The sequence below is a fragment of the Rhopilema esculentum genome, chromosome 3 (genome assembly GCF_057945365.1).
Source record: "Rhopilema esculentum isolate cy_ngs chromosome 3, ASM5794536v1, whole genome shotgun sequence".
Classification (NCBI taxonomy): Eukaryota; Metazoa; Cnidaria; class Scyphozoa; order Rhizostomeae; family Rhizostomatidae; genus Rhopilema; species Rhopilema esculentum.
This window is the reverse complement of record NC_142817.1, coordinates 3,193,346-3,207,099: the sequence shown is the minus strand read 5'-3', so window position 1 is coordinate 3,207,099 and position 13,754 is coordinate 3,193,346. Positions and strand designations below refer to the sequence as shown.

Below are 13,754 nucleotides of genomic sequence, written 5' to 3'. Positions count from 1 at the left end.
CTGATGGATAAAATTCACTCTTCCCTTAAAATTTCATTCTAGAAGTTCCCTACAGCACAGCCCCCTTTCCTAACTTTTTAGGACGGCACCCCTGTGCTCAGTTCAGTTCAGTTCATATATTTTAAAATTCCTCTACATACAATATCTTAATAAAAGCACTACTTACATACAATGACTACAAATTACATAAACATACTAAGAATAATACACAAAAAATAACAATTTACATAAGATGTTGCATGCAGGGGGATTTCTTTAGGAGGAGCTCTCTCAATAGATAAACTAATCGAGGAGAGAGCACCCCCCTTTTTAAGATGTTTCTGACAGAACAATATTTATCACTTTAGGATCAACTTTGATTATATTTCATAAATAAAAAGGCTCGAAGCTTTTGTTTTGGTTTTGCTTGTGCTTTGGGGCACCAGTGCCCCGTTGCTTTGAGCGCCCTTTTCTGGTCACAGCGCATGCTCAATGCTATTTGGCGCCATGAATTGAATTTTCTGGTTTCAAAATGGCGGATGACAGTGTAGCATCGAATAAGTCTATTGGGTCTCCTTTGCCTCCGGTTAACGAGCGGCTTGCACAGCTAAGGCCATCAAAAGAGCTTCTCGAATATTATAGAAGAAAAATTGCTGAGTTTGACAATGAACATCAAGAAATGGTTGCAAAACTTGAAAAATATCGATGCACTTACGAGGAGCAGGTAAGAATCATCCTCTCTCTCTGGGAAAGAAGCTAACCTCTTTGCAAGGATTATCAATGGCGGAAATTGTGGGGGGGGGGGCACATAGCATAGCTGTTAAAATATTAGCCAGTACTAAATAATCAAACAAACAATATATGACAAAAATCGAAACTGCTTGTGAATTGTATATTTAGTTTCAATTCCGTGCGTAAAGATTAGCAGAAATTTCCATTGAATTCTTCCAAATAAAATCACTTTCAAGCGTATTTCCCACTGAAGAAAGCAATATCAAATGCAGAAAATTGATATTACAATTACAATCATGTTGTTATCATGAACGACTTGTAAATCTGTCGACCTCTTGTATCATCAATTGTCTTAGGTGAGATATCGATCTTGATATCAAAATTCATAAATGGATTGTTCTTCTTGCTGCTTAATTATGGCGTGGTCAGCAAAGATTTCTAAGTGGGCCCGCCAAAAATTACCTATTTTCATCAAAATGTGCAGTTTCCTTAAAATTAGAAATGATCCAAGATGATATCTTGTCAGAAAATCGTAGGCCTGCCCCCCCCCCCCCCCAAATGAAAGCCTGAATTTCCGCCACTGAGGATTATTGTACTTTAATGCACATAATCTCTTGCTTTATCTAGTTAGTTTTATTGTCTTTGTCTATCTTTGCTCCTCCACTCGATATTGCTTAAAAATTGGTAGATCTACTGAGAAATTGATGGTGGCTATCGATATATCCCTACACAATGACAAAACCTAAATGTATCTGTTTTACAGTTTGTGTATGGTGCATAAAATATCATATTGGTACCAATGGTTTCCTGGTTTAACAAAGGTTTTAGGGATATATATATCAAGGAATGTTATCAGTTATCCCAGTCTGCAGAATGTGGCTTGTACACACACAAGATTTTTGCAGAGGCTTGTCTAATGCACAAAAAATTGAAGGGCTGCACACACATTTTTCAGGGTACTGGAAAAATTTTAAGGATCACCCTTTTTGAAACTTTGGAAGACCTTGCACACATTGTACCAAAACTGAATAGTATGCACCCAATGCACACTTTGTCAGTACTTGTGCTACTTGTGGACACATGTAAACATTTATATTTGGTCTTGCACACACAAGATTTTGTCAAGAACTGCAATGCTCTGCAGACTAAAGTCTCTAGAACTATTTCACAACTGTTGATGTTTTTTCCAATTAAGGATCCTAAACAGTGCATAAATATTCGTGAACTGACCTGAGTTTTATAGCATGCTTAATTTCACATCTCCAGGGCAGCCAATACATTCATTTTTCTCTACTAACAATCTTGATCCTCTCACAACTACTGTTTTTATATTATAACTTGCACAATGCATTGAAGTCTGAGCACATAGGTGTAGCTTAAGATAAAAGACAATGTTTGATCTATACCTTGGTATGCATGGTATGAAGAAATTTTTTTGTTTTACACAATCATTTTTTTCTTACTCCAATTAAATGTCAGGTAAAAAACAATTTTAAGTACTTTTAAAAGGCATGCAGGCGTTGGTGGAAAAAATATAGCAGGCATGCTAACCACTGCCTGCCTGAAAACATCCAGGTGTGTAGTGGCGTGTGACATTTTTTGCAAAATATGGTAATCATGATAGATCTATGTGGAAATTGCCAACATGACAATGATGACAGCAATAGTTTTGATGAAATTTACTTGGCTGAATTCTAAGCAAAACTACCTACATTTGAACAAAAAAGTTGTCTTTTTCTGAAGACTTGAGCAAGTTTCTGCACAAGTATAAACTAGGCTTATTTAATATACCATCAAAAAGCGGCACTACAAGTACAGAAAAATGTTTCCCATGTCACAAATCGTTTTCACCATCTTCAATAATGAATCCTTAACAGAGTCATAGAGGGCTTGGCGTTCATCTGGTTGTAATGGCTGTTTTGGCATGTAAACCCGTGCCCCCAAAGGTCCTTGGTCAACAAGCATGACAGCTATTTTGTTTACCTCACTGGCCAGATGTTGATAATCCATAAAGATAATGTATAAAAGATAATGTTTTCTGCAACTTTTCATTAAATTAAATGCTGCCGAAATCTAGATTTAAAGCATGGCGAAGTCTAAAAAGGGGCTGTATGGGGAGGGGGGGGGGGGGGTAGCAAAGTCTGCAAATCTGCTACCTTTTATCTCCCACAATTAGACCTATAATTAGGTTCATAATAATGAGAGTTCATTATATACAGGATTTGTTATACTAAGGGAATTAGTTAGACAGAATCCAAAGGGCCAGACATTTTTTGTCATACTGGAAAATTAGATATATCCGGGTTTTATAAAATCGGGATTCCACTATTGATTAGTCCTTTGATTATTTCAAAAAATCTTATTTAATCCACACTCCTAAAAAGGTGTTAAGCCTTTTTAAAACGCCATAGAGTAATAGTACCAAAGAAAGATAAACATTTAAACCCTTCTCAAAAACCAAAAAAACCAATCATTAATAAAGAATTTTGCTCTCGAAATAAAAGAAAGCATGTGATATTTTGCACTCCTCAGAATCAGTAGGCGTGTGCCAGGGCATGGGCATGCGATTGCACGCCTTTAAGACAAAAGCCTGGCATGCCCAAACCTGGGGAGCTCAGGGGCAGTAGCCCCCTCAAGTTTTTGCTGAAGTGTGGTATTAATATTGTGGCATCAAGGTAATGGTTGAAAAACTATACCATAAAAGTTTGGCAATTTGTCTAGAGTCCTCCCACCCCAAAATTTGCCCGATGTCTCTGTTGATGCCAGATAGACAGAGCTGTTCATGCTTCCAGTATATAGAACAGGATAGCTCTGAGTTTAATTTTTCTTGATTCAGCCTTTAAGCTAGTTAGGTTCCATGTATGACAGGCTATGGCAAAAGTTTTTGCTTTAAATTTTAACACTGAATTCAAATTTTAATCCTATATATAATGAAAATCTTTAACAATCAAAAAATTATATGATCATATATTTAGCATTTAGATTTTAGCATTAATTGTTTAAGTTTTGGGATTTTAGCAGCTTTTTGTTCACCCAATTACTGTGCTGAATGTAAGTAAAACCCCTTTTTTTCAAGCAGTCAAAAATATACATAATTATTGGTTTATTGCCATTTATCTTTTTGCATTCTTTCCAGCATAAATTACAATGGGAACAGAGACAACGAGAAGAAGAAATAGCAGAGCTTCAAAAAGCTTTAAGTGATATGCAAGTGTATTTATTCCAAGAGAGGGAAAATGTATTAAGGCTGTTTGCAGAAAATGATAGGCTAAAGATAAGAGAGCTAGAGGACAGGAAAAAGATCCAGCATTTGCTTTCACTAACCAAGCCAACAGACACTGAAGTAACATATTTCATAAAAAGCCACCCTCCTAAAGGCAGAGCCGGAGTAAAGGTGAATAAACAAGAAGAAGATGACAGAACCTTTGGCAGAGGCCCTGGAGGACACAAGCCAAATAGTATGCAGTTGTTTAATTCCTCTGAAATTTTTATGTTTTATAGACGGGGTCTACCTATTAGAATGTGGAGCTTCCGTTTTAAAATCTTATATGACTATGTCATCTTGAAAATAGCTCGTTTATGTTGTCCTGATCATATTGTATATCTGAGAATGTAGTTTATATGAACTTGATCTTATTTTGTTTCAAAGTTATGAAACTGGTATTATCTTTATTTCAGATATTAAAATTTCGAATCAAGTTGGTAAACAAAACAATGATAAAAAGCAAATAAAAACTGGAGGAGCGAATGAAAAATCAAGTGATACACAGCTTTTAGTGTTGCAAGTTGAGTCATTGCAAGCACAATTAGAAGATCACGCAAAACTGGCAAAGCAACAGGAGGAGTCTTTATTAGAAGATAGAAGAGTGAGGATTGAGGAACAGGCTGCGCAACGTCAACGAGATGGTGACAAAATAAAAGCACTAACTGAGCATTTGCACAAGACTCAAACGCTGCTATATGAAAGCACAAAAGATTTCCTTGAACTGAAGTATGAAGGCAGGAGAAAAGAAAGAAGGTGGATGATGGAGAGGGACAAAATCATGCAGGAACTTGATTACATAAAAGAACAGATGGAAATGAGCAAAGGAGACGACACCCAGGTAATGCAACCAAATTTAGAGACAGTTCAAACGGTATCATCAATTTTCTATGCTTTACTTTTTCTAAACTTTTATGATATAACTGATCACGTAAACACAATAAACAAGTTCTGTTATTTGTTCTTGCTTGAGGTATTGCTGAAAAGTAGAGCTTCTGTTTTAAACCTAGTCGGTCAAATAAGATATCTAAGTAGCATCAGAGCACTAAATCCTTATTTTTATCCTTAAGAAATTATTGAATTTTCTTGATTGGGTACCAAAACACAATGCAGCTGAGATACAGGTGTAACATTAGACAATCTACTATACAGGATGATTTTTAGTGACGTGTTACGCAAAAGATCATTTGAATCCTTGCGATTTTAGCAACGTCTAGGATGTTATTCGAAGTAATTCTTAGCGTTCTAGGGAGTCTTTGAACCCCCGAACAAGAAAAAAGAGTACAACGTAACTCTTTGAACTTTGAAAATGTCTTTTTTATCAATGAAGTCTGGAAGACATCCACGTGGAGAGAGACGGGTACATTCAGTCGCTCATTTTGAAATTGCTGTACATGTCTGTATATTTAACACGGAGCATACTCAACATGCTCCAACAAATGTTTTGCAAGAGCTTTTGTGAATTTGAGCAGTCCTCTAAAACCGAATGGTTTTCCTTCTAGTTGCATCACTCTATTCAGTATGTGGATGCGGCAACAGCACCTGACCCTTTACCCCCGGAAATGAGACCAACAAATAGCATGATAATAACCTCGTTGAAATCGAGCCTCGTACAGGCACAGCGACTTGCTGAAATGTATCGTGAACAAGTCATAGGCCTCGAGGATGAATTGGCGAGAATACGCGAAGAAAATGATGTAGGGAAAGATATTTTCCAAGATCGTACCGAGAAGATGACACAGCGTCTCCAGTTGATGAACCAAAGATACGAAGCGTTGGAGAAACGAAGGGGTTTGGAGGTGGAAGGGTTTAAGAATGATATCAAGATGTTAAGATCAAAGTTAAAAGAAGTGGAAAAGCAGTTATTTAAGGTATGGATCATACGACATCTTAACGTCTATTTCCTATACATTTGCATCCACATTAAGTAAGAAGTGTAATAGTTGATTTAGGATTCATGAGGCATGTGCTTTACTTCGTCTTATAAAGCATGCAGAAAGTACCCTTTCAAGTCAACACGTGCCTCTGTTTTTTAGAAAAAGACCAATTTCTCTTTTTCTAGACTATTTTGGTAAACACTTCTTCATTGTAGGTTGTGATACTATTGTAGTCAAATTAATTATCTTTGGTTAATCGTCAATTGATGAGACCTTTGATAAGGATATCTGATCACACCTGTTTTAAAGGGGCGTTGTCATATTTAATCCTTTTTAAAAATTTGCTTGATCGATTCATTTCAATTTAAAACAGGTGTGATCAGATATCCTTAGTATGCTTTCGCCATACAATTTTCAAATACTGCCTACCTCACTGTTTGCCCCCATAAATAAAAAAATTTAGTCAAGAAATGAATGTACGTGATAAGCCTAGTCTGTACTGGAAGTGAGCTTATCAATACAAAGCTAAGATCAACTTTTTGCAATTGTAGGCAGTGTTAGCTTTTTTCGTCTTCATTTGTCTAAGGAATTCTCGAAAGCTGAAACAAACCAGTTTGTCTCTATCTGTGTCCACTCAGTCAACTTATCTCTTAAGCATTTAGCATTTAGCTCGCAAGCTTTTGTTTTGATAGATCTTAGCCAAAATTGTTTGTCTTCAGCCAAGCAAAGTTGAAAGAAAATATTTAAACACGGCAGCGAAACAGTACTTTGGTTATTTCGCTTGTTGCAAGCAACGTACTGGGTATTTTATAGTACGGGCCGATTAAATTACTTATTTTCTTGCTCTGTCTTTCTGAAAAATAATTGTACTTCGTTACAGGTGACTGTCAACCTTGGCGATGATTTCGACTTTGAAATCTTGCAGCAGACAAAAAGAACTTCAAACAGATCAAAGAAAATCGTAGATGAACTTCGCAGCCTAAAAGGAAAGATTTATTCTTTAGAAAATGACATGAAAAATTTGTAAGTCATTCTATTCTATCTAAACCTGGCATAATGTGCCTAGACTTCGCCTTGTTATCACCTTGTGTAACATTGTTAAAGCCAATCTTTTCATCGTAAATTTTGTGAATATCATGTAAATACTTCAGATGTTTTGATTGCTTGTGAAATTGGCCATCTTTTTTTCAATTGGAAATTTTTACCTTCTTCAAGTAGTTAAGAGAAACTGGTTTATAAAATTCATGTAAAAATGGGACCATACAGCTCGTTGTTATGTTAAGGAATACCTTCTAATATGTCTACCGAGTTTTCGACGAACCTCAAAACAAGCCTCTTTCTATACCCCACCGTGTTTTTCCAGTTTTTCCCGATACTCTCTTCCTTGCCTACAACAATACCTCAGACCTACATTTCACCTTTTCATTTTTTTATGATATCTAAACATTTAACATGCTTTGGTACATGTGCTGTTTTTCAATCCGACGTGTTAAAAGCAAAATTAACAGAATAAACAAAATTACAATTGTACTTAATAAAAGTTTTAAGTTAAACAAAAAAATAGTGAAAACTCCTTAACCGTTGCCCCTCAGCTTTCTCCTATTGCTCTTCTAGCTTTCCATTTGAAACCTCTATTTGGCGCGTACCTCTGAATTTTAATCCCCCAGGTTGTTAAATTGCATCGACCTTTGCCATTAGCTTATGTCTGGCCCACTTGATCATAACCATTGACCCTTCTTGCTATAGCGTCACAGCAGTCATAACAAAATCACAGATTTGCACAAATGCAACGCTAATCAATTCCCAGCGCAAGGTGGACAGTCTGTGTAGTCGTTGGACTTCTAGCAAAGAGCAATGCACTATAGACTCAGTAGTTTCTACTTACTTTTAGTTATTGTGTCATCAATCTATATTTTTTTTTACGTGGCAGTCACGAAAAGACAGTTTCTAAGTTTTATGCTTGTTTACACGCGAAGACGCACGAATTATGCAGATCGCTATTCTTCGCTTGCGATTTCGACCGACTACGGACAATCAAATGCTAGTTTTGTGTCACAGAAACTTTTGCGTGAAAATAAGCAGGACACCGTTTCGGACACAAACGGAAGTTTGTCAGTTATTGCAGCTGGAGCTGTTAAAAGAAAGGTCGCGTGCAAGATTCCGCAGATCGACCCGTTTCACAATCTTGCACTCAAAGAGCTAAAAGACGTCGGCAAAATCACTTGCTCCAAAAAGAGATTAGCATCTGTCCAAAGCGGTACTTTGGTTTTAGGGGTTAGCAGTATTCGGTACGCCCACTATCAGTTTATCCAAAGACCCAAAGATAACGATCTAGAGTACATGCTTTCCGATCCTGTCCAGCTGGTGGAGCCTGTTGTGGTTTTCGTTACCCCAGGTAAGCCCTTCTTCACATTGAGATTTCAAATGAGAGCTCATGCGTAAAGTTATTCCACGCATGTCTTGTCAGATTTTTGGTAAAGCAAGGGTTACACTATTCGAAATGTATAACAGATCAACAGGTACCGTCTCAAGAAGATCTGTTTACAGCTTTGCCTACATTTCATCCACTTTGCCTAACAAGAATTTTAGAAAAAATACTTGAAAAAGAAAGGTTTAAAACGCCTCATCTAGGGGCTTAGCCAAAGAGATAGCCAAGCACAGGAATAGCCTATGGCTAAAGATCTTATTTTTGCTATTTAAGCTATTGTCATAGCGACCTGATTCAAGTCTAATTTTCTCGTTTATGTTACTGCAGGAAGCACTGGTTGTCTTGTCACAAAAGACAACAAAGTCATATTATTTGAAGGAGGTGAGCACATCTCTGTATCCAGCAACTGCACACCTGAAGGGTTCCTCGATGTTGGCCATGATGGTAGAATTCGTGATCTCAATGGGAACTTTCTCACTGCCCGGCGTAAGTTGAAATCAGTGATGGATACCCGGTGGACGAGCGGGGGTTGCCCTCACTATTTTAGCGGACAATGGTCTTTTGCTCTAAATTTGAGCGCCCGCCCACCCCCAATATTTGACCGCGCGTCCGCCCCTGGTTGAGATTTTTCAAGATAATTCTCTTTTTCAATCTACAATCCCCGGACAAAAATGTTGAGACAAAATGCAATTTTTGTAATTTTCTACTTCAACTTGCCCCTGTAAATTCGAATTGGGGGAGGGGGACAAGCTATTTTTCAAAGGAAAGAGAAAACATAAAGTTTTCTTTAAAAGTCTCAACTACTTTTGTCCGGGATTGTAGCCTCCTACCTTAAGTCTCGTTAGCCTTATTACAGAGTCATCCATCTTGAAGCTTAATAAACTAAACAGAAATTTATTCATTTGCATTAACTTTTGGACAACCAATTCTTCCCAGATAGTGAAGAATGGGTAAAGAGAGTGAAAGCGAGTTGATGGTTTCTTGTGTGATATCTAGGCGATTTTCTCGCATGCAGCCATTTATTAGTTTTTCCTCATTTTTCTAAAATTTCTTGACAAAAGTAACTGGTTGGAGACGGGTGGTTTTCCAGTCTTTTAGATTATCTTCATTTTCACATCAGAAAATGAGCTTTAGTTTTAAGCGAAACCGGCACAATCGAGGGCAGGCCATTAACTTTGTCGTTGACAAATTTCTGTCTACCTCATCGTAATTGTTCTTCAGAGAATCCGACAAGAGAACCTCTGGGTCCTTTTTTAAACACTTTCGTTTTTGTAATTTAGGTTGTGACCAGGAGAGATGCCTGTCTGAGTTTACGCGTGAACCCCCTTCAATGCCTTTCGAATTTCGCGAAGACGGTGTCATTGTCTTGTCTGGTACATCTATGTGTCTCAGTCTGGTGAATGATGTCTTTGGGGACTATGACGAACTTGTCTTTGAAAAAAACTGCAGTGTGCAAGCAACCAAGTGGCTAATGCACCACTTTCCAGAAAAGGGTAAGTCTGTTACGCTTTGGTTAATGGGGAAAGCGGGGCATCGACGACAAGGCATTTCGAAACATCGGCACCTACAACATATGGCGGCTAGCTTGCTTATGTAATTTCGACTTTTTATCTTAATTAAAAATTGGGGCGTAAGCGTTTCGTCCGCACAGAGATAAAAGTAAAGCTCGAGATGAGATACAAAAACAAGGGCTGTACGTAGAGTATAAACTTGTAAAAAAGGGACAGAGTGTTTTTTTTATAAATGAGGGTTGAAAAAGGCCTCTAAAACAAGTTTTGTGTGGTACTCTCCTATGGTCTTTGAGCAAACAAATTTCCAAGAACCTAGAATATTTAAAGATTAAAACGGCCTTTTCTGCTTCTTGTTTAAAGAAAAGAGTGAATTTTTCTAGTAATTAATTTCAACTTATCTTAGGCTACTTCTCTTTCTAGATATTATTGCCACAGCAGACTTAAAAGAGGATTTTTTGAAGCTGGTTGTCATTCAGCAGAGGGTGGTTCATACAGAATACCATGCAAATGTTATTCCAAAGTCAAATGAACCAGAAAGCCACCAGAGCAGTGACATGTTAATGCATGAATATAACGTGGCTTTAATAATGCTTGAATCACAATCAGCTGCCAATGTACAACGAAAAATGCCGAAAACTTTCAAGTATCTACAGGGGACTGACAATGCTTTTATTTTCAATAGTCACACGATCGTAGGAGATGGCACGACTGATCAGCTTTGTGCCATGCTCATTGGGAAGCTGGAACTGAATCTTCCCAGTGCCTTGAAGAATCTGCGAAATGCTGTGACCGTTGATAAATGGCCATTTATATTCGCTGATTTTCATGACAAAAACTATACAACTTTCTATAGTGAAGATGACATTCGCTTTTCAGCGTTTAATTACAGGCTGATCGGCTTCAAACGCGCTCCAGCTGATCACTACGCACGTGTTTTCTGGCTTTCTACCGCAGCAGCTAACGACGATTGGCAATGCGTAGGCGATTCACCGGTGCATAAAGTCAACCTCGCCTATACTGAAAGTTTTTTTGATGCATATCCTAAAAAACCCAAGTTTTCAGTTACTGTCATGTCAGCAATTTCCCACAATAACCTAAATAATATTCAGTTTGTTGACGAGGACCTTTTCAACTTCATTAAGAGTATGAAAGTGAAAGGTCACCTCAAAGATACCTTTTTGTTTATTGTCGGAGACCATGGCCTAAGGGCTTCGAGTTTTAGAGCCTCATTTGCAGGATGGCTTGAAGAGAGGCTACCCTTTTTCGCGCTCTTGGTCCCCGATTCATTTCTTAGCAAAAGCCCACTAAAACGGTGGAAAATTCGCAAAAATACCGACGTTTTAACATCGCATTTTGATATTTACGCAACATTTCATGAAATTCTGTGGCCAAATCAACAGCAAAACAACACAATTGGAAAAAGTTTACTCTCTAAAATTGATCGCGAATCGCGGACATGTGAAATGGCGGGAGTTGGTCATCACTGGTGTCCTTGCAATAATCTGAAGCCTCTTGAATACATTAGTGAAAGACATATAAAAGTCGCAGAAGCTGTTGTGCAGATTATTAACGCTAAGAAAAACAGTGTCCCGGCAGGTAAGGCGAAATGTGCCGAGCTCCAGTTGGACCAAGTCAAGAGGATATCTTACAAAGACATGGATAGAGAGTTGGTTGAGAAAGATTTCAACCAAACAGAGTACGTAGTTGTTTTTATGGCAAAACCAAGCGGTGCAATCTATGAAGCAAGCGTTCTACGTAGACACCCTGATAAATTCATTGTCAGTCCAGACATAAGTAGACTGGATTTGTACGGCGACCAACCGAAATGTATAGTTAATAAGTATCCAAATTTGAGGAAGTTTTGCTATTGCATAGAAAGCACTAACATGTAATTAATGTCTGAGGGTGCGTTTACTAGTACATGCTCGATGATGAACTTTTGTCAAATTTTCATGGCTGTTCTTGTTAAAAACGTCTTATTTGCATTATGGGTTCAAAGCCTGAAGCGATACAACAACTAAAAAGTTAAGTAACAACGTTTTAGAACTAGAGCAAATTTTTCCTCAGTTTTTCCTTTCATTTTTCTTTTAAGAAAGGTTTATAGTTATCTTGTGGCCTCTTTTCCGTGTTGTGTGTTGGCTTTTATAATTTAATGATGACGTCATCTATTTCGTGATGATGTCATCTATTTGGGGCCCATTCTCAGACGGTTCGCTTACTCAGTTATGTTAAGTGTATTTACGGCCATAAGAAAAACTTTAGTTACGGGGAGACAAATCTTTAAGAACGGCAATATCTAGAACACGAAAGGGAGTTTTCAAAGATCAGCCTTTAGTGATCTCCAAAGAACACTAGAGAGAAAACTTTGAAAATTTCAAGGAATCAGGGTAATATTTTCTTCACAGCTAACAAGAACCTTTAGACAAAAAAATGTATAAGGATGAAGTCTCTTATCGTTATTTATGTTTAACCCTTTCTTCTATGGCACCATAAAGGGGTACTCTGTTTCAAATTGACAGTATCGGGAGTTATCAGTGTGGAAAGACCTCTTCAAAAATGGAGAAAGGAACATAAATATATCGCAAAAGGAAAGGAAAGAAAGAGAAGCCGGTAGCCCATCGGGGCTGTGACAAAAAACAGTAGCGAAGCTATTAAACAGACCAGGCCAGGAAACCCCGTAGCTTCGAAGGGGTAGCATGCTAGCCATTTGGGGGGGGGGGGGGGGCGAGGAAGCGACCCCTGAAACATAAGGCTGAAATAAGTTTGTAAATAAGTTCCCTAATGCAAGAGCATGTACCAACTGAGAACCGTCCAGTTGAATACACCAAAGCGTATGCAACTTCTCAACAGACAAAAGCGTTTCCTAATCGTTAGAACGCAAGAGTCTAACTCAATTCTTACTGAGGAGGCTGCCGGAGGGCAGCAAAAATTCTAAGAAAAATTTTTGATCGTGTGTTTGTATATTTTAATTATGGTTTATAAATGTACCGAGTTACCTAAATATAATTTGTCATACATCACACGGGATCTCTTAAAATCCTTGGCCCAAATAGCCAGTGACCGAAAACATAACAAATTTTTGTTTTGAGCCTATATATATTCTTAACGTATTGTTGATCTTTTAAAATCTGATATTTCTTCGCGGGAACATAGTTATAAAAAATTCAAAGGTTTTAGAAGAATATCCGCCCTGGAATAGATATCGCATTTTTTGAAAAAACGAAATATTTCAGTCAGGCACTAATCTGTCGCAACTGCTAAAAAATGAGACACAAATATGCGAGCTGAGACTGAGCTATATACTTATAATATTCTCAAAAAATGGATGATTCTGAGCATGAATACTCTTATAAACAATATTTTTACAAGAAAAGATTGTAAGCAATATCGGAAATTAAGTTTGTGTCTAAGGGAAAACTGCCGAAAAAACGTTCTTGTTTCTACGCGGCAAAGGCTAGCCTGTGCCCCAGTCCACAAATGATGCCATATAGATGCTACCACGGTGAACTGGGGCGAAGGCTACCAAATTCACACTACCTTATTTTTTTCTGTTGGTAGTTTGATGCATTCTTTGTCGGCAGTTTCGTTGAATGTAAATGTTGGCATCTTGAATGTTTGTCTCTAGCGCCACCCCAGCACATAAATTCAACAGTGGATATAGCAGATAAGCGTGGAGAAGGAGATTCTCACATAGACGCTCCTCTATTTCCGCTTTCGAATTTATGCTTCTTCTCAGAAAGACGCTCCCCCGCTTCTCCACTCTCATCTTCTATTGTTCCTGCGAATTTGTGTCTCTTCTACCCAGGGTAGGTAATCGAGCACCCGACAGTAGATCGGATAACATTATTGTTTATTAAATGTGTTGTGATTGAACATTATATTGCTGAAATTGTTAAACCACCTGTTAAAATGTAAAACACCCCGATGGACAACATTAAATAGAATTTGTTTAAGAATTATTATGC

The 13,754-nt window shown here is 37.7% G+C and overlaps 2 protein-coding genes across 2 annotated transcripts; both read left to right on the top strand.

Moving 5' to 3' along the window:
• Positions 1-104: 104 nt before the first annotated feature.
• Positions 105-7,022, top strand: LOC135692731 (coiled-coil domain-containing protein 77). Its single transcript, XM_065211013.2, has 5 exons — positions 105-703; positions 3,848-4,169; positions 4,390-4,814; positions 5,476-5,844; positions 6,731-7,022. Exons 1-5 carry the CDS (start codon positions 512-514, stop codon positions 6,875-6,877), a joined length of 1,455 nt encoding a protein of 484 aa, XP_065067085.2. The 5' UTR covers positions 105-511; the 3' UTR covers positions 6,878-7,022.
• A 147-nt stretch (positions 7,023-7,169) lies between these two features.
• On the top strand, positions 7,170-12,360 carry LOC135692729 (uncharacterized). The gene is made up of 4 exons (XM_065211011.2): positions 7,170-8,245; positions 8,606-8,764; positions 9,559-9,771; positions 10,210-12,360. Exons 1-4 carry the CDS (start codon positions 7,705-7,707, stop codon positions 11,679-11,681), a joined length of 2,385 nt encoding a protein of 794 aa, XP_065067083.2. The 5' UTR covers positions 7,170-7,704; the 3' UTR covers positions 11,682-12,360.
• The last annotated feature ends 1,394 nt before the right edge of the window (positions 12,361-13,754 follow it).

What these genes read in the sequence shown, in the direction of transcription:
- LOC135692729 (XM_065211011.2), top strand. Translation starts at nt 7,705, where the DNA reads ATGCACTATAGACTCAGTAGTTTCTACTTACTTTTAGTTATTGTGTCA. An exon ending in TGTGGTTTTCGTTACCCCAG is followed by an intron (nt 8,246 to 8,605) that starts GTAAGCCCTTCT and finishes ATGTTACTGCAG; the next exon opens with GAAGCACTGGTTGTCTTGTC. An exon ending in GAACTTTCTCACTGCCCGGC is followed by an intron (nt 8,765 to 9,558) that starts GTAAGTTGAAAT and finishes TTTGTAATTTAG; the next exon opens with GTTGTGACCAGGAGAGATGC.
- LOC135692731 (XM_065211013.2), top strand. Translation starts at nt 512, where the DNA reads ATGGCGGATGACAGTGTAGCATCGAATAAGTCTATTGGGTCTCCTTTG. An exon ending in GATGCACTTACGAGGAGCAG is followed by an intron (nt 704 to 3,847) that starts GTAAGAATCATC and finishes CATTCTTTCCAG; the next exon opens with CATAAATTACAATGGGAACA. An exon ending in GCAAAGGAGACGACACCCAG is followed by an intron (nt 4,815 to 5,475) that starts GTAATGCAACCA and finishes TTTTCCTTCTAG; the next exon opens with TTGCATCACTCTATTCAGTA.